General features: G+C 39.8%; 1 protein-coding gene across 3 annotated transcripts in view; it reads left to right on the forward strand.

Annotated features, from left to right (window-relative positions):
• GATAD2B (GATA zinc finger domain containing 2B) overlaps positions 1 to 20,694 on the forward strand; it is a 110,940-nt gene extending 90,246 nt beyond the window's left edge. For 2 of the 3 annotated variants that reach the window (XM_074223451.1, XM_074223453.1), the window contains 10 exons: positions 6,682 to 7,020; positions 11,256 to 11,385; positions 11,725 to 11,856; positions 12,524 to 12,655; positions 13,269 to 13,439; positions 13,940 to 14,255; positions 16,499 to 16,701; positions 17,522 to 17,632; positions 18,034 to 18,151; positions 18,653 to 20,694. In XM_074223451.1, the coding sequence (XP_074079552.1) occupies positions 6,683 to 7,020; positions 11,256 to 11,385; positions 11,725 to 11,856; positions 12,524 to 12,655; positions 13,269 to 13,439; positions 13,940 to 14,255; positions 16,499 to 16,701; positions 17,522 to 17,632; positions 18,034 to 18,151; positions 18,653 to 18,786 (1,785 nt within the window). In that variant the 5' untranslated portion in view covers position 6,682 and the 3' untranslated portion in view covers positions 18,787 to 20,694. The remainder of the gene's footprint in view (positions 1 to 6,681; positions 7,021 to 11,255; positions 11,386 to 11,724; positions 11,857 to 12,523; positions 12,656 to 13,268; positions 13,440 to 13,939; positions 14,256 to 16,498; positions 16,702 to 17,521; positions 17,633 to 18,033; positions 18,152 to 18,652) is intronic. The other variant, XM_074223452.1, reaches the window with a different exon arrangement.
• The last annotated feature ends 3,292 nt before the right edge of the window (positions 20,695 to 23,986 follow it).

Genomic DNA, 23,986 nt, shown 5'->3' on the forward strand with positions numbered 1-23,986 from the left:
TGAACAAGTCCATCATGGTTGGTCATCACCCAGTGTTGTTAGTATTCTTCTGATTCTGCTGATTCCACTCAGCACCAATTCATGCAAGTCTTTCCAAACTTTTCTGAAATCCATCCTTCATGATTTCTTATAGAATAGTAGTGTTCCATTATATCCACATACCACAATTTGTTTAGTCATTCCTCAGTTGATGGGCATCCCTTCAATTGCCAATTCTTTGACACTACAAAAAGAGCAGCTCCCTTTCTCATGATCTCTTCAGATACAGATTCAGAAGTAGTATTGCTGTATAAAAGGGTATGAACATTTTTATTGTCCTTTGGGCATAATTTCAAATTGCTCTCCAGAAAGGTTGGATTGGTTCACAAATCCATCAGCAAACAATACATTAGTGTTCCAGTTTTCCCATATTCCCTCCAACATTGATCGTTTACCTTTCTAGTCATATTGACTAATTTGAGAGGTATGAGGTGGTACCTTAGAGATGTTTTAATTTGCATTTCTTGAATCAATAATGATTTATAGCAGGGCTGTCTAACTTTACTTTTAAAAGTTTTTATTGAAACAGTAGACAGTATATTTTGATTTGCCATTTTAGTGAGAGCTCTGTGGTAGCTTGATGTAGTTTACTAAAGCATTTAGTAAACCCACAGGGACCATATACAGTTGCACTATGGCAACATATGACCTACAGGTGCATTTTGGACAGCCCTGATTTTAGAGCATTAATGTTGTAGTACTTTCTTTTGTTTTAATATTTTGTTTATTTGTTTTTTCAATTAATGTTGTACTTCTAATGAGAATGTCTGGACTGGTTCTATTGCTAATTTCTTGGAATGTTGAGAATTCTATTATTCTGGTATCTCAGGAAGTGCTCTCATTCTGGATAAAGTCTGATCATAGACCTCCTTGATCTGAACTCTACAAGTACCTGACCTGAATTTGTTCTAAGTAATAGGTGTGTGGGCTTGTCCTATTTGGAGTTCCAGTAGACAGTTGCTAAATTCAAACACTAATATCCAGTTAGAAAACTATTGGTTCAGAATGATAGACCTGTAGGTTTTGGTCTGAGATTCCTATCCTGTAACTACTGACTACATACTATCAGTTGGAACTGACACCCTTCTCCACTTGTGGAGTCTGAGTCACATGGTTGCTGCTTGCTTCTGAATTTGCTTTTGCTTGGTTACTTGACCTAAAGCTTGTGACCTTTCCTTATCCTTGGTTGAAGGTCCCTTCAGTTTGCCCTGTATCTGTGACTCAAAACTAAATGACAAAGTTCCCATTTGGTACCTGTTCCTGTACCTATATAAATATAGTCTGAATATAGGACCATCACTTTCCACCATACATAGCTTTACACTGACCTGGAATGTTCCAAACACTGCATCCTGTCTGGACCCTACCCATTGTCCTAAGATTTCTCTTAACCAGGGCTAGAAAACTGTCACTGATTTCCCCCATCCACCCACCCTAATCAGAATTAGATTTGGAACATTTTCTAGGTCTCTTTGGAGGAATTTTATTGTTAGATTTCTCCTTGCTGCTTCACTATTTTGGTCCACCACTTAATATGCCATAATAAAACAACTTTGAGGTTCCACTTCATCCCTCCATAAAATTGGCAAAGATAGCAAAAAAGGTAAATTGCTGTAGGGACTACAGGGAAATAGGCACAGGATTGTATTCATGATGGATCTGTGTAGTCTTAAGGTATCCTGGAAAGCAGTTTGGAACTATGTCCAAGAAGCCAATATTAACTATCCAAAGCCTATGATACAACAACACTAATAGACATACCCCAAAGAGATCAAAGAGAAAGGTATAGGTATACTAATATTTTTAGCAGCTCTTTTCTAGTAACAATGAAGTAAGGTGCTCATTATTTGGGAATTAGCTACTGAAAAAATTCTAATATAGGAATAGAATAAAATACTATTGTTTGATAAGAAATGACAGAAAAAAATGATGGTTTCTGGGAAATCTAGGAAGACTTTTATGAATGGAGAGTAAAGAGAGGTAAATTGAAAGAATAATTTATACAATAAGTAACATTGTATAATTTATTCAATAACATTGTAAAGACAGAAAACTTTGAAAGACTTAGGAACTCTAATCAGTGCAATGACAAACCATGATTCCAAAGTATTGATGGTAAAACATGCTACCACCTTCTGACAGAGAAGTTGTAGATTCAGTATGTTGAATGAGATTTAATTTTGAAACATAATTAACATGAGATTTTGTTTTCCTTGGCTGCATATTGGTTACAGCGGATTTGCTTTTTCCTTTTCCTATTGTTTTTTTTTTTTCCTTTCACATCTTGAGGGGAACATTTGGGAGAAAAAGAAAATACTTTCCTTCAGTAAAGTATGAATGCAGGCTCTCTATTCAAGAAAGAGGTGCTTTTGTCTGCTTGAAAAGAGAGAAGTGAGAATTTGGAACAGCTGCTGTGGAAAGTGGAATAGTGAATCAATTAGGAAATAATAAAATGTTTGCATTGCTGTGTTGACAGCCCAGTTGAGATTAGATAACATAAATTTGTAGTCATCCTTGACTCCTTACTCTCTCCCTGCATATCCAATCAGTTGCCATGTCTACTTTCACTTCTCTTTTATACATCCCCTTCCTTTCCACTCAATCAGCAAGTCCTTGTCACCTCACACTTGGACTGTTGCTATATAGTGTTCTGATTGATCTTCCTTCAATTTCTACCCAGTCTGATCCATCTTCTGCTTAGCTGTCACAACAGTCTTCTTTGGTGTATATTTTTTCATACCATTCAATATCCTATTTGGTTTTTCAAAACCCTTCATAACCTGATCCCTTCCTACCTTTCTAGTCATTAAATCCATGCAACACTGACTTTATTGCTGTTTCTTTGATATAGCATTCCACTTCCCAATTCCATACTTTCCCCTCCTTGCCTCCACACTTTGACTTTCTTTAGGACAGATTGGCAGCTAGTTGGGCACAGTGGATAGAGCACTGGCCCCAGAGTCAGGAGGACCTGAGTTCAAATGTGGCCTCAGACACTTAATAAATGACTAGTTATGTGACCTTGAGTAAGTCACTTAACTACATTGCCTTAAATAATTTTTTTAAAAAAAGACAGATTGGATACTACCTGAGTTAGGGTTTAATGCATAGTGAAAAGCTTGTATGACAAAAGATACAAAGGAATTTCTGAGTTCGTGAATATAGAAATGGAACACCTATGGGTGATGGCAAAGTCGAGGATATGGTGATCACTATATTTAGCTGAGTTAGAGTGGAGGAGGGAGTAAGTCATAGAAGTAGTTAAAGTAGAGGACTAAGTGATATTAGTATTTGATTTGATTGAGGAACTGAGAAGTTGGAATATTTGAGAAATTAATGTGTAAAATGAATTCATTGAAAAAGGAAGGAAAATGTCCTGGAAATTGGTAGATTATAGTCACCAGGATCTGGATTCATTGGTAAATTTGGACAGCATGAGCCTCAAGAGAAGGAGAAATTGCTTAGTGAACATGATAGTAGGTGAGTCTAGAAGTAGCTGTGCAAGGAAGTATTCTATTTGCCTCAATATGATCAATGACAACAAGAGGGTATGAGAAGTGTTTGCCAGTACAATATTAAAGTCTCTCTAGTTAGCCTTACCTGTTATCAGGAGGGAGCTAATTCTCATTTATTGCTAACACATGGAAGGGGCAAGAAAGGGAGAGATTTAATATCAAAAGAAGTTTATTGATTTTTAGAGCAGTCATTACAAAAGAGCATATTGGAAAGGGATGATTGTGATCTAGAATAGGATTTTGAAGGACTAGAATTGAAGTAGTCGATAAGACTATGGAAATAACTAGTTGGACTGATTATTGTTCCCCCAAACACAATCTGTGCTTTTTGTACTTTGTGACTGCTGAATTTGTTCCATATCCTTAGTATGTCCTTCATTAATATGGCCCTCCTTATTTTTATCTGCTCAATTCATAGTCCATTTTATCTTCTTAAAGCTCAAATCTATCACCTCTAAAATTTACTTATATACTCTTCTTTGTATCTTTGTATATGTTATCTATTTGTAAGCTCTGTGAAGGTGAGAGACAATGTCTTAAGCAAATTCTTGGTTTCCTTGGTTTAGTTCATTATCAGTGTATACTGAAGATGCTTCTGTTAATTGAATGAAAAAATGTTAGAAGTCCCTCAAAGCTCTCTGATTCTTCAGTGAACCACTATCTCTGTAAACCAAATAAGAGATAGATGACTAGCTTGTTTTCTGTTTCTTATACCAGACATTCTATTTTCTATCTCTCTGTGTCTTTATTACTCCCATATTTCCCAGGCCTGAAATTATTTCTTCCTTGTCTCTACTTGTTAGAAGCTCCAGACTCATTTAAGGCAGTATTCAAGGCCTTTTTTTTTTTTTTAAAGGATTTTGCAAGGCAAATGGGGTTAAGTGGCTTGCCCAAGGCCACACAGCTAGGTAATTATTAAGTATCTGAGACCAGATTTGAACCCAAGTAACTCCTGACTCCAGGACCCGTGCTTTATCCACTGGGCTACCTAGCCGCCCAATATTCAAGGCCATTTTGCATAGGACAGAGAGAGCTACTGTAGGATCATCTAGGTGCTTATCCTAGCTCCAATACATGTTTTCTTTGTGACCCTGAACATATTATTTAACTTATAGTGCTCTAGGCAACTAAATCAAAGGTTCTATAGGTTAAGATTAGGTTTCTAGGTATATGTGGGATTGGATGGGGGGGGAATTACATCTTTATTTTTATTAATCTTTGTTTTTAAAAGATTGAAAATTGATAGTGAATTTTTTTTAAAATAGATCTATAGGTTTCAACCAGAATGCCAAAGGGAATATGAAACCTGTTTTAAGACTCTTAAGTTGAAGAAAAGATGCTAGACATTTGCTAGTAGAGTAATTTCTTCATCAGTGTACTTCAATATTTCCTGAATTCCTAGACCTAGGCCCTGTCCCTATCTTTAGATTTCTGTGGACTTGTTTCTTTCTGATAAAGGTAAACTACTAGAAGGTTGGTATTTCATTTTTATCTTTATATCTTCAGTGCTTAGTGTATGCCCTTAATGATACAGGGCACTTTAAAGCTTGTAGAATGAATGATGAATGATTACAGAGTTTGAGCTGAAAAAAGTTTCAGCAGCTAAAATGTATGTAGCCCATTGGAATTTTAGACAATTCCAATTACTAGGAAGTTTTTCTGTACATCATGCCTTTCAGCAACTTCTATCCATTGCTCCCAAACAAAGCTAATGTTCTTTTTTGATGATACTTTAGATACTCAACTGTCATATTTCCCCTGTATCTACTTAAGATGTGATCTAACCAGAAGGGTAAAATACAATACTGCATCACTTCCCTAGTCATGGCAACTGTACTTTTTGCAGTGTAACTGAAGGTAGCATTAGTTTTCTCTGACTACCATACATATATACTACCATACATGTTGTTGACTCATGCTGAACTTGAATTTTCCTAAAAAAACAAAATATTTTTCAAATGAATTATGTTCTTTCCCATCTTATACTTCTGAAATTGATTTCTTGAACCAAACATAAAGCTTTACATTTATTTCTCTTATTCCTATTTCTGGTTCCTGATCCTATCTTCCAAAATGTTACACAAATTTGATCAATGCATTGTTGTGACCTTATCAGTAAGTACAAAACCCCCTATGGGAGACCATTGACCTCAGCATCAAACTATAACTACTTTTCTGAACTGGCCAGTTTATACTCTCTTTGACTGTACTATAATCTAGCTTCGATTTCTATCTTTTCTGTAAGAATAGCATACTTTTTACTTTTTTTTAAATCTGTATTTTCTTTCACACCATGACAAATATGGAAAGGTTTTTGCATGGATTACAGTTTTATAGTTTATCTAGATCTTTATGTTTTTGCAAGGCAAATGGAGTTAAGTGGCTTGCCCAAGGCCACACAGCTAGGTAATTATTAAGTGTCTGAGACTGGATTTGAACCCAGGTACTCCTGACTCCAGGGCCGGTGCTTTATCCACTGCGCCACCTAGCTGCCCCATTTATCTAGATCTTAACAAAGCATTTGACAAAATTTGTCATGCAATCTTTTTTTCAGATTTATTCATTTATATGTGTATTACATATATGTATACACACCTATCAAATTACTTGCCATCTCAGTGAAGAATGTTAAGAACTTTTTATATGTAATTGGAAAAACAATAAAGGCCATGTCTGATAACATAAGTTTTAGCACCAATGAAACCCTTTTTTACAGGATTGGGTCATGGTTTTATATGCATTTTCTATTATCCATACATGTATTATAGTTGTCTTTAAAAAAAAAATAAGTCCATTGATTAGTTCATTAGTCATTAACAATATTGAAGTCTCTCTAGTTAGCCTTACCTTATTCTTCCTTAACAGAATAAGTTTTTTGTCTTTCAGTTTGATTTTTAAGAGTTTCCTCTTAGGTCATCACATCTTATTTATATATAATTTGGTTTCATGGGATCCTACCTCTTTTCTTTAAATTTTTTGAGATTTGTTCTCCCAAAGTCCAAGATTCATGTCAAACTATACCCAACTTTATTCTTGTCACCAATCTCTTTGTCTTATTTACTAACTACAGTATTCTAATTACCAGCTTTTACACTGCCCTTATCCTTTATTTTATTTCTCTGCATAGGATGGACAGAATGACAGAAGATGCTCTTCGCCTGAATCTGTTGAAGCGAAGCCTGGACCAGGCAGATGAACGTGATGATGTCCTGGCAAAGAGACTCAAGATGGAAGGACATGAGGCCATGGAGCGATTAAAAATGTTAGCACTGCTCAAAAGGAAGGACCTGGCAGGCATTGAGATGTCCCATGAATTACCTACCAAACAGGATGGTGGCGGAGGTGGCAAGGGCTATGAGGAGAAACTTAATGGGAACCTGAGGCCACATGGTGATAATAGGACTGCTGGACGGCCAGGCAAGGAGAACATCAATGATGAGCCTGTGGACATGAGTGCTAGGAGAAGGTAGGGCTCAGTCTAACTTTTTCTAGCAAAGAGTTTATCCTATCAGAGGTTTTACAAAAGGATAAGTGTAGTTCATAGAGAAAAGAGGGTATTTTTTCATTCCAATCAAGGCAGGAATTTTTTTGCTACTTTTGCTTATTAGTCACTTGAGGGATAGAGAGAAATGTATATTACCTACACCTATACATGAAGTACTTTATCCTCCCAATAAGTTTTAAAGCAGTGATCTTGTGTTATAGCTAATAGACCTGTCTTGATTCTACTCTTGTTTGGTGATGAGATCAAAGGGAATTAAATCTTGAGTTACTCCTAAACACCTGTAGTCCAGTGCTAATTTATGAGACTTCCTTTTAAGATTTCCAAACTAAGCATATGACTTATTCAACCAGATAATTTAGCTAAAGTGAAATCTTCACTTGCGTCAGTTTTAAGTTGTGCATGTAGAGTTCTGCCAACTCACCAAGAAGGTTAGGACTAGCTAGCTAGTCCTAGCTTTTCTTAGGACTTCTAGGAAGTTATCTTCATGAGGTAATTTCCTCCTTTTCTCTAGCTAGTCATTCAAGAGAAAGTACAAGAAGAATGGCGTGTACATTAGGGACTTTGGGCTATATTTAGAATATAAAAGAATTGGCATAGGGAAGATGCTAGTTGAAGAGTAGCTAAGACTAGTTTGATGAGTGTAATCCTTATAAGAAATGTCCAAATCTTTATTTTAGCTGGAAGGATGGTTACTGTTAGCTCCCAACTTTCCTTTACTATGAGCAGTTGATAGCTCTTAACTAGGGCAGTGCTAGACTGTTGTGAGAATTGAACCAAACTGGTTGTTTGCTGTGGTTCTTGCTGTCAGGAGAGGAAACATACATAGTGTATAGATGGCCTCTGAAGTCCTTCCCAACTCTAAAAGCAGAAGAGGTATTTGCAATGTAATCATTTCCTAATTATATTTGAAAATCATCAAGTAAGAAAGCTATATGATTGTGATTTTTGTTTAGAAAAGCCTTCTCAGATCTAGAGAGTCTTTCATTCTCCTTAGAATTCTGGGGGAAATGGCAGTTGCTTCTGCTTAGTTTCTCTCACTTGAGGATTAAAATTAATAACATCTGCCAGACTGAGTCACATTAGATGTCAGTAAAGAGTAAAGGCCTTGATGATATGTCTCCATTGAGTAGTACGACTTTGAACTTAAGACATAATCTTTCAAAAACCCTCTGTTTGGGAAGGAACAAAATAGCTGATAGAAGGTTAATAAAAGAGGCTAGAATTTAAAAGGCTGAAAAAACATCAGCAGGGAGATAACATGTTAGTTAGCCAGTTCCACATTTATGTGCTTTATCTTTTACTAATAGATTTCTCGTGGCCCCCATTCCCTTGAATATTATGGGATTAATTGGGGCCGGAAATGGAATTGCATTTGAGATTGTTCCTCAAACACGACTTTCTTGTACATGTTAGCTGAACTCAAAAGTTTCTAGCTAGTCCTCTGCCTTGAACAGGCAGCTAGATGGCATAGTTGTCTAGTACTGGTCTTAGAATCAGGAAATACCACAGTTAAAATCTTGTCTGACTAACTCCTTGTGTGATTCTGTTTAAGTCACTTTAACCTCAATTGTCTCTTGAATAAAAATGGAGATAATATAGTACCTATCCTCCCAGGGTGGTTGTGAGAATCAATAAGATAATATATGCAAAATACTTTGAAAACTTTAAAGCATTAGATAAATTTTAATTACTGTACCACAGACTAGACGTATCTCTTCCTAATTTGGTGCTAGTGCACTTGCCATCTAGCCAGTATAACACAGTTTTGGCTATAGAGAACATCTTCTTGCCTGAATATTAACAAAGCAGGATAACTTTTTATGGTATATGTATTCAACCAAAATCATAATGAGAGACGGAACCATGAAAAGAGCTTCTGACTTAAAGAGGTAATACCAGTGAATCAAAAAGAATCCACAGGGTAACCCATCCAAGACCTCCAAATGTCCAATCCACATTAGTTTAAATAAACTAAAAAACATAAAAAGAAAATCAAATTCCTTTTTAGATTTTCCAACTCATCTTGACATCTGTCCAGTTTAGCTTTTCCTGGGTCCTTCTCCTCAGTTACTGTCTTTGCTTGGTGAATTCCTAAATATCTTTTCACTTTACTCTTTCCCAGTATTCTTATGTCTTTGGTAGATCTTGGTTAATAGACAATAGAATAGAAAGAGAGGTTGAAGTCCTGTTTCAGATGTCAGAAGAGCAGTATTCAAAGAATATTTTTGTCGGTCCTACCAATGAGAAGTGAAGTCCTGAAGATAGTGCCATCCTAGGACTAGATTAACATAAGGCAGACGAACATACATATGTCCCACACCTACCAATTAGATGACACAGGGCCTGGAATCAGAAAGACCAGAGTTTGGGGCAGTAGATGTTGCAGTGGATAGAGCACTTGGTCCTGGAGTCAGGAGGGCCTGAGTTCAAATTTGGCCTCAGGTTTTGTTTTTTTTTTTTTTAGATTTTTGCAAGGCAAATGGGGTTAAGTGGCTTGCCCAAGGCCACACAGCTAGGTAATGATTAAGTGTCTGAGGCCGGATTTGAATCCAGGTACTCCTGACTCCAGGGCCGGTGCTTTATCCACTACACCACCTAGCCACCCCGTGGCCTCAGATATTTAATAATTACCTAGCTGTGTGACCATGGGCAAGTCACTTAACCTGATGGCCTTACCAAAAAAAAAAAACCCCAGAAAGACCAGAATTCAAAAACAGCTTTAGAGTCTTAATAACTGTGACCTTGAACAAGTCATTTAACCCACTGTCTTCCTCAGTTAACTTGATTATAAAATGGGAATTATATTAGCACCTTCCTCCCAGGGTGGTTGTGAGAACCAAATGAGATATTTGTAAAGGGTTTTATTCTAGTGAATGACTCATAGTTGGTGTTTAATAAATACTTGTTCCTTCCCTTTTTATCATTTCTTGAATTGAAAACCTTAGGGAAAATGAAACCCAGGACAGTATTTTTTGGTGGAGAGAATGAAGCTAGTCTTTCATGTGAAATCTGAATATTAAAGTCCTTTTTTACTCCTAAGGCTTATTTCAGGCAGTGGGCCTTTTACAACGTCTTGGAGAAAACAGAAGGATTTTCTCAGATACAGTAGTACATAGTGAATGAAGAAATCTTAAAATGGAGAGTCATCTAATTCCCAGATTAGAGTTATCTCAATACTTAATGGGAGAGACTTGAGCCTGGAATTGAAAGTTATGTCTGGACAATTTCCTTCCAAGGAAGGAGGATGTTCTGTATAGAACCTTTGGCAAAGAAATGAGATTTCTTCATGTTTGTGACTGGAATTTATACCCTCCTCAGGAAACTAAAAGTTTTATTAGGCTGATCATTTATACATTGTCCTCGTGATTCCTCGGGTTCTGGCAGTTATAACACCATCTTTAACTCCCTGAGCTCTCAGGGTTTTTTCTTCCCTTGTTTGGCAGAGCAGAAATCTTTGGCTATCTCTGAATTTGAAATGAGAGAATTATTACAGAGCTTCTTACATCATAGTCCAGTCAGCATCCATTTCTTTTGACTGTCCTTTTTACTTCCGTAGTCTCTTAGAGATTTGGTCTAGGGACAATCTCTAAAATATTGTTAAGCTCTACATTATGTAGTTCTAAAATAGTCTTCGGTTTTAATTATGGTTGTCTGTTATGTGTATTAGGTTTCCTTCACATGTTACTGATTAGGGAACTGATTGATGGAACACTTGACACTTCCTAATCAGTTATCATTTCCTATAATAGTTTTTTTAATGCCAGTTTACCCCAGAATTAAGGTTTGGGAAACTATTTGAAAGAATTTTATTTAAAAATCATATAGTAAAAGCACTTACCTCCTTTTCCTGCTACTAAAACTAATACTTTTTAACTAAGAATTTTAAAATGGAAGAGGACTTTGGTATGAGGAGGGGGGAGATGGTTAGGATATTTCAACTGAGCCCCTGATATCATTTCTGTGGCAGGTAACTGGCCTCATTTTACCTCTTAATGGTTTCAGTTTTCTAGTACTTGGTTGTCAATACTTTTCCTGTAGGTGGTGCAAGATAGACAACAATCCCTCACACCAAAATTCTCTTGGGTTTCTCTCCATTCAGTGCTGATGGGAAATTTTTCAGCTTCCCTGTGCGCCTTCATTGTTGGGGGTACCTTGATCTTCAACCCCCTGGCCTTTTCTTGTCTTGTTTTGTATAGCGAGCCAGACCGGGGACGGCTGACTCCTTCCCCTGACATCATTGTCCTTTCTGACAATGAGGCCTCCAGTCCTCGTTCTAGTTCCCGTATGGAAGAGAGACTAAAAGCAGCCAACTTGGAGATGTTTAAGGTAAAAAAAATACCTCTTTCCACATTCCTCTCTTTTTTCCCCACTTTTTATCAGATATCCTTAGATGATTGATGACATTGTAGCAATATTTTGACTCTTTATTGGACTTAGTGTGTCCAAAATACTGCTGGCTAGTATGAACTTGAGTTCATAGTGTTACTTTTGGCCCTTTGATTTACTTTTTCTTATTTAAATATGCTTTCTTCCCTGAATTACTGTGGTAATCCATGAACTGGGAATACAGTGAGTAAAAGTTTCAAAATAAAGTAAGTCTGAGTTGTTATCCAGGTAAGGAGTCTGATCAAACTGCCAGGACTGATTGTTTCCATCTTTCCTCAGGGGAAAGGTATTGAAGAACGGCAGCAACTTATTAAGCAGCTGAGGGATGAGCTACGTCTAGAGGAAGCCAGACTGGTACTGTTGAAGAAACTAAGGCAGAGTCAGTTACAGAAAGAGAATGTGGTTCAGAAGGTAATGTATCTTTTGGGAAGAGGAATTGGGACATGCTAAGAGAGATAGCTTGTTTATTGGAGAGGATGATAAAGCAGCATGGTTCTCTTGACAGTACAGTAACTTCAGCCTAGTATATGGGTTCAAGTCCTCACTCTGCCACTTTACCAATTGTGTGATTCAGGGTAACTCTTATAACCTCTCAGTATCAGCTTTAAATAGAGGGAATTAAACTAGATTGCCTCAAGTTCTAAGTTAGTAATTTTAAAGTGAACTATTTACCCTGGTAGAGCTTCAAGTATATTCACTCATCTTTCCTATGATCTCTTTTGTGAGTAGAACAATAAGTCAGCTGAATGTCATACTATGTTAAAGTGCTTGGGCCTGGAATTAGGAATATCTGAATTCCAATCTAGCATCAGACACTTATTAGCTGGGTAACCCTGTGCATGTCATGTAACCTCTGTCTTTCTTCATATCTGAAATGAGGAATCATAATAACACCTTTTTCCCAGTTTGTTGTAAGGATCAAATAAGATTTATTTTTTAGCACAGTGCCTAGCTTAATAAATTCTTGTTTCTTTCCTAATTTCCAATGAATTAGAAAAAGTATCCAATAACCAACTTTCTACCTCTCTAGTTCCTGGCTCTTTCTACAATTGTGTTTTCTTTCCTTTTCCTTTCTTAGACCCCAGTTGTGCAAAATGCAGCATCAATTGTCCAGCCATCTCCTGCTCATGTAGGACAGCAGGGCCTGTCCAAGCTCCCTTCCAGGCCTGGTGCTCAGGGGGTGGAGCCTCAAAACCTGAGAACATTGCAGGTATATGGGTATAGCAGCATATTTGGATGCAAGAGACAAGGTCCCATCAGAAATTACAGGCTTGTGAAAAGATTAATGTACCCAGATTGGGACATTACCACAGTGGAAAGTTGTGTTGGTACCTTTAGAATCATAGGAATTGGACTGATGGGGCAGCTAGGTGGCGCAGTGGATAGAGCACCAGCCCTGGAGTCAGGAGTAGCTGAGTTCAAATCCAGACTCAGACACTTAATAATTTCCTAGCTGTGTGACCTTGGGCAAGCCACTTAACCCCATTGCCTTGAAAAAAAAAAGAAGAAAAAAGGAATTGGGCTGGTAAGTGCTTGCTCTTTACTAGACAATAGGACTTTCAGGCTAGCTGATCCCTAAATAGGGTGGAGACAGTCTTATGTTGAGCAGATCAAGCAAATTCCAGTGATGAAAAGGCAAGATTTTTCAAAAGTAGCATGTCACACTGTTTCCCTGGGGTGGGGGGTGGGGAGAATGTAGGATGTAGGAAAAATATGTATATAACAATACTTCTCCCAGGCTTTCCTTCAGCTACACCTAAGGATCATTTTATGGGTTGCTTCCTGTCTCAAATTCTCAGTTCTTTGATTTTTGTCTTCTTTAGGGTCACAGTGTCATTCGCTCAGCCACCAATACAACCCTTCCACACATGCTGATGTCACAGCGAGTTATTGCACCAAACCCTGCCCAACTGCAGGGTCAGCGAGGGCCACCCAAACCTGGCCTTGTACGCACCACCACACCCAACATGAACCCCGCCATCAACTACCAGCCGGTAAGGGTACTAACAGGACAGGAGGAGACACTGTTGTTTGTGGTGGCTAAACAGAAGACTTTACATTTTTTATCAATAAGAGGTAATTTGGACCGAAATTGGAGGACATTACAGAGAAGACTTCTAGGTTCAGCCATAGTTTTTGATAGTGAAATAGATATCAGGGAGAAAAGAGACGAAACAACTTCAGAAAATAGTAACCCACCTAGCAAAGCTTTGAGCTAAACCTTCCTGAGAAGTGTAGGGAAATAATATCTAGATATCTGACCTGAAGAAGCCAGACATTCTACTTCGTGCAGATATTTTTCTGCATATTCCTTTAAACAGGTCTGGTGCCAACTTTAACCAGTCTCTATTATTCTCCCATTTTCCTTGTACCCAGTTTAGTTCCTGATCAGCCTTGGTCATGGTAAGAAATCATGTTCTGCAGGGAAGAGTAACAATAAGAACTGAAATTCCTTTCTTTCATGTCACTAACCTATCTTCTCATTCCTTTCTAGCAGTCAAGTTCTTCTGTCCCTTGCCAGCGCACAACATCCTCCGCCATCTATATGAACCTTGCCTCTCATATCCAGCCAGGGACTGTTAACAGAGTGTCTTCACCACTCCCCAGCCCCAGCGCCATGACTGATGCAGCCAATTCACAGGCAGCAGCTAAGTTGGCCCTTCGTAAGCAGCTGGAAAAGACACTGCTGGAGATCCCACCCCCTAAGCCACCTGCCCCTCTGCTCCACTTCCTGCCCAGTGCAGCCAACAGCGAGTTCATCTATATGGTGGGATTGGAGGAAGTGGTACAGAGTGTCATTGACAGCCAAGGTAAGGTTATCAAACTTCTTTCTTCTCTTTCTATGAGACTTCCAAATCTGGCAATTTTGTATTGCAGTTTGTGTCAGGGGTAAGGATACTAGCCAGCACTGTGGTTTAGTGGAGTTTAAGAACCTTTTTCCTCCTCCTATAGGGGAAGGAAATACAGTGGGCCAGGCTTTACTAAATATTATTTCATTTGATTTTCACAACAGTTCTGCATGGTAGAAACTATTATTATTCCCATTTTACAGTTGATAAAACTGGAGCAAACAGAGGTTAAGTGACTTTCCCAGAGCCACATAGCTAGTATCTGGAGCTAGGTTTGAATGCAAGTCTTCTGACTTTCAGACCCAATCTCTAAACCACTGAATACCTAATTTGCCTCAAAATATACCATTCTAATACGGAGATGTGGAGGGAAAGAGAGCAGACATATATTAAGCACTTATTATGCCAGGGACTGTGATAATCACTTTACAAATATTATGCCATTTGATCTATTTGAATAATGTGATCATTGATCATCTTCAAAAGTCATTGATACAAATCTATGCCTATTTTAAATATTTTTATTCAATTTATATGTGTATTCCACATATATGCATATATGTCTTTTAAGTTAATAAACCTTATACATATAGGGACCTAGAGCTACATCATTCTTTTTATTACAGTGCACATAAGTACCTAGACATTTCAGTGCTTAACATGGATTTTTTTTTTTTGTGATATGTATTTGCTACTGTGTCAGAAGGGATTTAAAGATACCATATGACTCTAGTGAAGTGATCTTTAGGTGTCCTTCATAGCTGGGGAATCCACACTGGAATTCAATAGTTTTATATGTAATTTTAAAAAATGGATCATTGGGCAGGCAGATAAGAGACACAATGGATAGAGCATTAGCCCTAAAGTCAGGAGGGCCTGAGTTAAAATTCAGCTTCAAAAACTTACTGGCTAGGGGCAGCTAGGTGGTATAGTGGATAAAGTACTGGCCCTGGAGTTAAGGATCTGAGTTCAAATCCAGCCTCAGACATTTAATAATTACCCAGCCGGGTGACTTTGGGCAAGTCACTTAACCCCATTGCCCTGACAAAAAATAAATTACTAGTTTTGTAACTCTGGGCAAGTCACTTACCCCTAATTGCCTCACCCCACCCCCATCCCTCAAAAAATTGGAGTTCAGTCTATAGGCCAAAGTGCTCACCTTGTTAAATAGGCTTCACTTAACTGACTGGTACAGAAGCTTCTTTTCTTTGCCTATTCCAGAGTTTAAATAATGCTGGAAATTAATAAGTAAGCATTTTATTAAGCACCTTTTATATACCAAGCACTGTATTAGGTGCTGAGAACACCAGGGAAAAAAATCAAAGAATATTTACCCTGAGCAAATTTCAGTTCTATTGGAAGAGACAATATGTATGTAAATAAGTCACCAAAATACATTTAAGGTAAATTTCAGTGGGAGGAAAAGGGGAGGAGAATCAGAAAAGGTTTCATGAAGAATATATGTCTAAGCAAGGTTTCGATGAAAATTAGGAATTCTAAAAGTTAGGGATGAGGTAGGAAAGAGTACATTTCAAGCATTGAAGGGAAAACCAGTGCAAAGGAAAAAAGAAGATGGGAAATTGGATGCTGTAGATGAAAGAAAGCAAAAGAGTCAGTTTGGCTGGACCCGAGAGTTTAGAAAAAGAAGCAAGTCTATAAGGTGGAGCCAGGTTGTGAAGGATTTTAGAAATGAGAAAAGCTTGTATTTGATCCTAAAAGCAGGAAGGAACAAATGGAGCTTCTTCAGCAAAGGAGAAACATGTTCATACTTAAGCTTTAATAATATAAACCCATCAGTGATACAGAGACAAGGAAAGAAGGTGTTTGCATGGAGACCAGTTAGAAAAATGTATGATAAGGGGTGGCTAGGTGGCACAATGGATAGAGCACCGGCCCTGGAGTCAGGATTACCTGAATTCAAATCCGGCCTCAGACACTTAATAATAATTACCTAGCTGTGTGGCCTTGGGCAAGCCACTTAACCCCACTGCCTTGCAGAAATCTTAAAAAAAAAAAAAAAAAAAGGAAGAAAAATGTATGATAGTCCAGGTGAGAAATTGAGTTCCTGAATGAAAATGGTGTCCATGTGAGAAAGAGGGGCAGTGAGAGATATGATGGGAAATGACAGTTTGACAGGAACAGAAAGAGCAAGAGGGCAGGGAGAGTGGGTGATCCTGCTTACTACTCTCCTGGATGCCATCTAGGCAAAGGGTGTGCCTCCCTCCTGCGGGTGGAGCCATTTGTATGTGCTCAGTGCCGCACAGACTTTACCCCACACTGGAAGCAAGAGAAAAATGGCAAGATTCTGTGTGAGCAGTGCATGACCTCCAATCAGAAGAAGGCCCTAAAGGCTGAGCATACTAACCGATTGAAGAATGCCTTTGTCAAAGCCCTACAACAGGAACAGGTAAGGGACTTTCTCTAGTTTAGCAGCCTAGAATCTTCTCTTATCATAATCTACCACTAATTATGGTAAACACAAATTTTTCAGAGGAGGGGAGGCTATAACTCCAGTAGTTTAGAGAGTCATTCATGTTTTTCTCACAGTTTTCAGAGAACTTCAAGTTTTGGGGTGGGGTTTTGGGGGGAAGAGGAATTGGCTTTTTATCTTCCCCAGCCCCATTTATTCTGAATGTTTCTGACTGTGAGGTAGTAATGGGAAGTAATGTTTGGAGCTTAGAAAGTATGAGGCTTTCTCTTCTTTGACTTTGACTCTCCTTGTAACCTAAATAAATCTCTTCTACTCTGCCTCATTTTCCTCTTTAGGAGAGATTTCCATATTTTTCTTCAGGATGAAGAAAAGTGGGGCATATGCTTTGATTCATAAATGTTTTTCTTCAGAAGTGGTCATTTATAAGTCATCATAGGTGGGAGGGATGATAAGGGAAAATCTGGTCATGAGCCAGTGGCCTTTAGAGAGGTCTTAAGATTTGTGAAAGACATTTCAGGCTCAATTCAAAGCTGAGAAGTTCAGCACATCATAGAGTTTGGAGTCATGCTTCCTTTTCCACCTATATTATTTGGAATTCAGTAAACGAATGTCAAGAAGACCAAGGAAAATAAACAAAAGTATCAAAGACCAGTCTTTTTTCCCCCTTTCTTTAGATTCTTTTACTTTGGGTGCTCTCTGATGTGCTAGTACATCTGAGAAGGGCAGCATAGGGTTTTGACTTTCCTAATTAGGAGATTATGTTCTTCTCTTAAGTTGATGTGTTGACTCCTGGCAGGAAATTGAACAGCGACTACAGCAGCAGGCAGCCCTCTCCCCGACTACGGCTCCAACCGTGTCCAGTGTCAGTAAACAGGAGACCATCATGAGACATCATACACTCCGGCAGGTAAGAAACTATTTATCTCTGTTTTCTCATACTACCTATCCTCCCCCTTCTGTTTGCTACCTATATATCAAATGTTATAATCACTCCTGTAATATAGAATTGATAATACCAAAGATTCCCAACTATGACCTTATTTTTAATCCCTAGCCAATATGGGAAGATGTATCTTTTCTTTCCAGAGAGCTTGGATGTTTGGTTGCTTTTTCTCTTGGAAGTATGTATTCTTGACTTAGGACTCCACCTTTAACACCACAGAAGGATCAGGGGATGAGATACTTATCCTTATGCTTGAATATATTCTATCCTTGTGAAGGTAGTCTTCAACCATAATGTTAACTCTAGCAGCCCCCGCCCTCCCCATCTGTTTTACTCCATCATCCATTGTCTCTTTATCCCCACAGGCTCCACAGCCCCAGAGCACTCTCCAGCGTGGCATTCCCACATCTGCCCGCTCCATGCTTTCCAATTTTGCACAGGCACCTCAGCTGTCTGTGGCAGGAGGCCTCCTTGGCATGCCAGGTAAGGGAAAGAAAAATAGAAGATATTGTTCTGAGATTTGCCTGGGATTTTGTCTGGGGAGCACCCAACGCCATTGGGGTCTAGGTAGCCCCGTGACAAAAATGTTCTCTTTTGTATCTGCTGTTTCATCTTAAAACAGAATTCATGGACAAGAGGAGGACCTGGATGGTTCAGTGATACCCCCCCACAGTCCAAGATCCAAAATCAAGATAGAACTGACCAAATGTCTATATCTTTTCAGCATTTTTCACTACCAGTTTCCCAAGTAGCTATCTCATTGTTTCTAGGATTTTGTTCACTCTCCCAAGATACAGATTTTAAAAGTCATTGCACCTGAAGAGGAAGGCAGTTACTAAAATAAAATTGGACAAGTCTAGATTGGCATCAGGCAGACCACCATTGAACCCCAAAGACTGGGTAGGGGGAGGAGGGGAGAGGTGGAAGAAGACGTGCTCCCTCATCCCTTAATATACCTGTCCTCCTTTTGTCTCTTGGGTTTAGGTGTTAATATTGCTTACTTGAACACTGGCATCGGGGGACACAAAGCACCCAGCCTGGCAGACCGACAGCGGGAGTACCTTTTAGACATGATCCCACCCCGATCTATATCGCAGTCCATCAGTGGACAGAAATAACGCCTATTCCACCTGCCCCAACCCTGAACCCTCTGTTCCCTCCCTCTCTCCCTTTGCCCCAACTTCCGTCGCATGCAGTGCCTGTACTGGTGCCTACCATACACGGAAAACTAAACAAAACAAAAAAAAACAGAAGACAAAAAAAAGAAACCAACAAGAAAACATACTCATGCCCCTCCCTGCCACCTCCCCTCTTTCCACACTGCAGCGATCTGTTCCTCTGCCGCTCTTTTCTTCTCTCTTCAGTTTTCTATGATAGTGAGAGGTGGATCTGCACCCCACTAGAGGTCAGAGTGAGGTCCCAGGGAGAATCTGTGTCCTCTGACATATGTTTCTGAAGCTTGTTTTTATGCTATAATTATTATTATTTTTAATGATGTCTTGTGTCCTCCCTTTTTGTTCAATGGACGGTTAAATCCTTTTCTTTCCTTTTTTTTTCCTTTCTATTTTTAACAAAGATATCCACTTAAGTGATAGGAGCATTGCAGTGGTTTTCTTCATGGGGGGGGAGGGGGCTCCAGCCAAAAGGCTCATATGAAGTGACTAAGGCTGGTTAAGGGCTGAATACATTTAATCAGTGGAATTTAGTGGCAACACAGGAGGAAGAATAGCACCCCCTAAGCTCTGAGGCATAGGATTATAGCTGGGTTCTGGGAATGAGGGTCAGGTGCATTAGAAGGGAGAAGCTTTAAAACACAGCACCCATAGTACTTACTCACAGTTCTAGAGAAGGTGGGAGAGTATGAGCATGATTTTGAACCAGGAAGGACTTATGAGCAGATCCTGACCCCTGAACAATAAAAATCAGGAGTGAGGGTAATCTTTGGCTCCATTGGAAAGATAGTAGTCTATTTGAGGGTAGGTGACCCAACTTAAGCAGATTTGGTGAAGTCATCCTGATCTGTCCCTTCTGCCTGTAGTACCAGCCACACTAAAGGTGAAAGAAAGGCATTATCTGACCCCCAAGCAGACTTTGATTGGGGGACCTGGAAGTTGAAATGGGAGTGAGTAAATTGGGAAGGGGAGGAATAGCCATGGAGGAAGGAAGAAGAAACAAAAGGGGTTTTCTCCATGAAGGTAAGGTTGATTCACTTTGCTGTCTAATTTCCTCTCCCCTTTACCTCGTAAATATAGAGAGGAAGGGAAGGAAAGGTTTCTTGCCCAAGTGGGAGCCCCAGCCTGATCATACCCTTGGCAAATTATTACTGCACCAAGCCAAATGTCTCACTTCAAAACCAGCTTCAGAGGCTGCTTCTGAGATCTAAAGTTGGTTTTTCAAGTATTTTCAGAATTTTATTAGTTTTGTTTTTGTTTTTGTTTTGTTTGGGAATTGCTACTAATGTAGAAGATGAATTAAATTGTGCAATGTCATTCTGGGAATGGGGGGAGGAAATGAACAACCAGTCTGCCCACCTTTTGGATTGAGGGGGTAGGGAAGGTACCAGGCCTTCTTTGAGGTGTGCTGCCCTCAGACAGATACCCTTCCAGCTCTGATAAACTGCCAGAGGTCCCCAAAACCAGCCAGGATTCTCCCCTCCCTCCAAAAAAAAAAGGCACTTTTTAAAGTTAAAGAAAAGACTATACATTTCCTCAAAAGGCTTTTGGTGTTTCGAATAGGGATAAAGGAGCTGGGACTAGACTTTGGTCTTATCTCAACTCCTGACACCCCTGGGCCATTTCGGGTGATTGTACTGGCCCCACGGGCCTTCCCCAATTTTTTTTTCTTCCTCCCTTCTCCCCAAAATCCATTGAGCACTTAATAGAGGGGCAAAGATACAGCCTGTGTCTGGACTCCCTGGTGGTGAAAGGATCTGGAAGCTAGAAGCTAGTAACCGGTAGTGATGGGGTTGTTGTTGCGAGTGTTGTCTGATGGGGTGTGTGGTGCCCCCTGACTGTAAATGGGGTGGGGGTGGGGGGAATAGTGATGGGTGGGCTCTGGGATTATTTTAAAATTCTATATATATATATAAATATATATTCTTACATCTTTTCTTTGCTCTCTGTGCTTTGAAAGCACTGGATGAATAGTTTGGTTTTGTTTTTCCTCTTCCACAAAATTGGAAGTTTTTGGGTTTTTTTTTTTTTTTTAATGTTTTTCTTATGTCATCTTGCCTTGTGGCATGTCTCTCTAGCCTCTCCTTCCCCTCTCCACCTTCTACCCCAATACACAGACACATGATAAAGTGCCATTTCTGTCATATATTCAACTCCCCCAGCCCAGAAGTACAAGGTGTCCCAGGTGTGTCATTTGAGATTAAAAATAAGGAAAAAAAAGAATGTGCAATACCATGTGGCTGGCAGCAACCCCAGCCTTGAGTTTAGCTCCTCACTGTAGGAACCAGCTACCAGTGTATTGACCTTGGAAATGTGCTTATAAGGGGATTTTGCATGAAGGCAGACCTGTAGTCTAGTACCTACTTTCAGGGAGAGGGAAGTGATGTGATGTGGTAGAGGGAGAAAATGTACCATGTCTTCCCTACTTTTCTCTCCAAGATCAAGCTACAGATGCTGCTTGTTGATCATAGAGATCTGTGATCCTCTGCTTATTAGTGGAGGTTTGGTTCTTGTTCCACTGGTCCCTACTTCCCTTCCTACCCCCCATTCCTTCAGAGGTTAGTATTGGATGGATTGGCCAATATGGTCTTCTGAATCATGGTAAAGTGTTAGTCCTCTATCTCTTCTCTCCTCCCTTTCTGCCCAAATTCTCCCTTTCATCATCCCTTTTGTCTCCACTCTCCCCTTTCAAGATTCCTTATAAGCTTCCATCATCATGTCTTTTAAGTCCTGAGTATCTAAGGTCTTCTGTGACCCTACACTTGGTGGACATTGAGCTAAGGTCCTCAGGTAGGGCATCCCTTATCTTAAGGAAGAAAATACCCCCTTTTCTGGGAGTCTTTAATGTTGAAACCTGGAGCTCTACATGGAGGTAGTATGAGGGGTGCAACAGTCCTGCATGGCTTTTCCCAACACTAATCTTCAGAGGTTTCTGGGGAAAAGTGGGACCAGCAGATCATAGACAGTGCTAGGGATGGAGCTGGGGCAAAAGGCCTCCAATGGAAAGTAAAAAGTGAAAACTGAGGTCCCATTTTTATTTTGTCATTGACCATAGCATCCAGTCCCCCATCTCTTCCTGGAGTAAGTATTTTTTTCCACATTTTTGGATGTAATGTGTGGTAGAAATTTCTTCTTTTCTCTCTTCCCTGCTTTGCTCTTTTATTATATTTTCTTCTCTTTAATTTTTTCCTCTTTCCCTTCTCTTATCCTTTTCCTCTTCCTCCTATTTTTCTTAATCTTTTTTTTTTTAAGATGCAGATTAAGTGTTTTCCTGCTTTGGTTTCCTTTCCTTTCCCTTTTTAAAGGAATTAGCTGTAGAACTGCTTTGTAAAGATGCTTCTTGATATTTTACTTTTGATCCCTCTTTCCCATCCTCCCTAATCCTAAAAGCATAACCTTTCTCCCCTCCCCACTCCTACCCTCTTCCCCAAAGCCCTGATTCCCTCTCCCAATGAGATCTTCATTAGCTTATGATATTTGCTGCCGAGATGTTATAACAAGGACTCATTCGTGTATATAAGCTATTTCTTGATCCATTTAAAAAGGAAGAATTGTACATTGTGTAGAAAAAAAAACATGAAAAAAGTGGAAAAAAAAAGCCCTAGCCATGGATATTGTGAAACTGTGTTACGTCATTTTGTACTGTGCCCGTTTGTGTATGATCCGTGCAAAAGGGTTTCTGGGGGTTAGGAGGCAGGGCTGTGGATGATGGGGCAAGGGGATAGGCCAGTTTGGCAGCTGGCTCCCCTGAGTCCCCACCCCGCTTTGGAGATGCCCCCCCTCCCCCCCAACTGTGCCTTGCCTCCCCACCCTGGAGCAGCCCCTCCAGGTCACCAGCACTGCCTTGGCAGAGCCCTCCCCCTACCCCAGCTGCCCCACCTCCTTTCCCAGCATTAGGTTGACACTCTGGGGGAAGTGGGGGATGCTGGGGGACTGGGAGGTAGCTGAGGAACGGAACAGTTCCCAGGGGGCATTGAAACCAAGTATTATGAACTGTAATTGTATTTGCACTGTTTTTTTTTCCTCTGATTGCATCAGCATATATACAATATACCTACTATATAACAAACCACAGTGTCAGATTTTCTTAAACCAGAGATCTCTCCCACACCCCACATCCTACAAACTTTATCCAGAGAAAAGAACCTGGATTAATTGTCTTAGGGAGATTGGTAGGGGAGGAAATGTGGGTTAAGTAGGAAGAAACTTCTAGTTGTCATCCTGAGAAGGTTTTGTATAATGCAGTACCACATTCAGTCTAACACCCATGATCAGTATAAATTGGAAATGAAGGCCTCAGCCAAGCTGGGAAGCTCATGGCTCTTGCTGAGGTGGGGATGGGTGAGGCAGAGTTAAGAGAGACCCCCAGATCGAGGAGGGAGTCAAGAAATGAGTTCTAATCTTGTTTTGTCCTGGGTAACTTTGGACAAAATTAAACTAGATTAATAAGACTAGATTAATTCCTAAGATGTATCTTGCCCCTCCCCAAACACCATCTACAGAAGGAGAGGGAGGACCAAGTTAGAACAAATCTGGAAGGAAGAATCTGGGGGTATCCAATGGTCCTTTCAATTTGGCATCTCTTTAGATTGTCAGTAGTGTTGTGTCTGGGAGATGGCTAGAATAGTGATGATCTCTTTGATGTGAGTCTTGAGTACCCAATGAGACACAATCATCCATGGTTCTCCCCTTCCCTCCCCTGTCCCCCACCCCCAAGTTTATTGGGCCAGCTTTGGGGATGGGTGCAAATGCCTTTAGGTTGTAATTAGGATGGCTGTAGCAGAGACTCACCACTATCTTTGAAGACCCCAGGACCTTGGATGCAGACTCCTTGTTAGAGGAGAATTAGGTACATCTTTTCTTCCTGCTTCACCCCTTAGATGACAAAGGTTCCCCCATCCCACCCCCAACATTGCATACTGATGTGCCCACCATCAGCTTCCTCCGAGTTCTTGATTAGATGATGTCTGGAGGCCGTGGGTGGGACATAATGGGGGGGGGGGTTGAGGGATGAGGAAATGCCCTTATTTGGGGACAGGCAGGAGGGGGGAGCAAGACCCTTTTGCACAACTCTAAGTTTCCTTATTTTGCCTCTTCATTTTTATTTTCTGCATTGTGTTTTGGGAAAGAAAAAAGACTAAGACCA

The sequence above is a fragment of the Macrotis lagotis genome, chromosome 2 (assembly GCF_037893015.1).
Source record: "Macrotis lagotis isolate mMagLag1 chromosome 2, bilby.v1.9.chrom.fasta, whole genome shotgun sequence".
NCBI classification, from domain to species: Eukaryota; Metazoa; Chordata; class Mammalia; order Peramelemorphia; family Peramelidae; genus Macrotis; species Macrotis lagotis.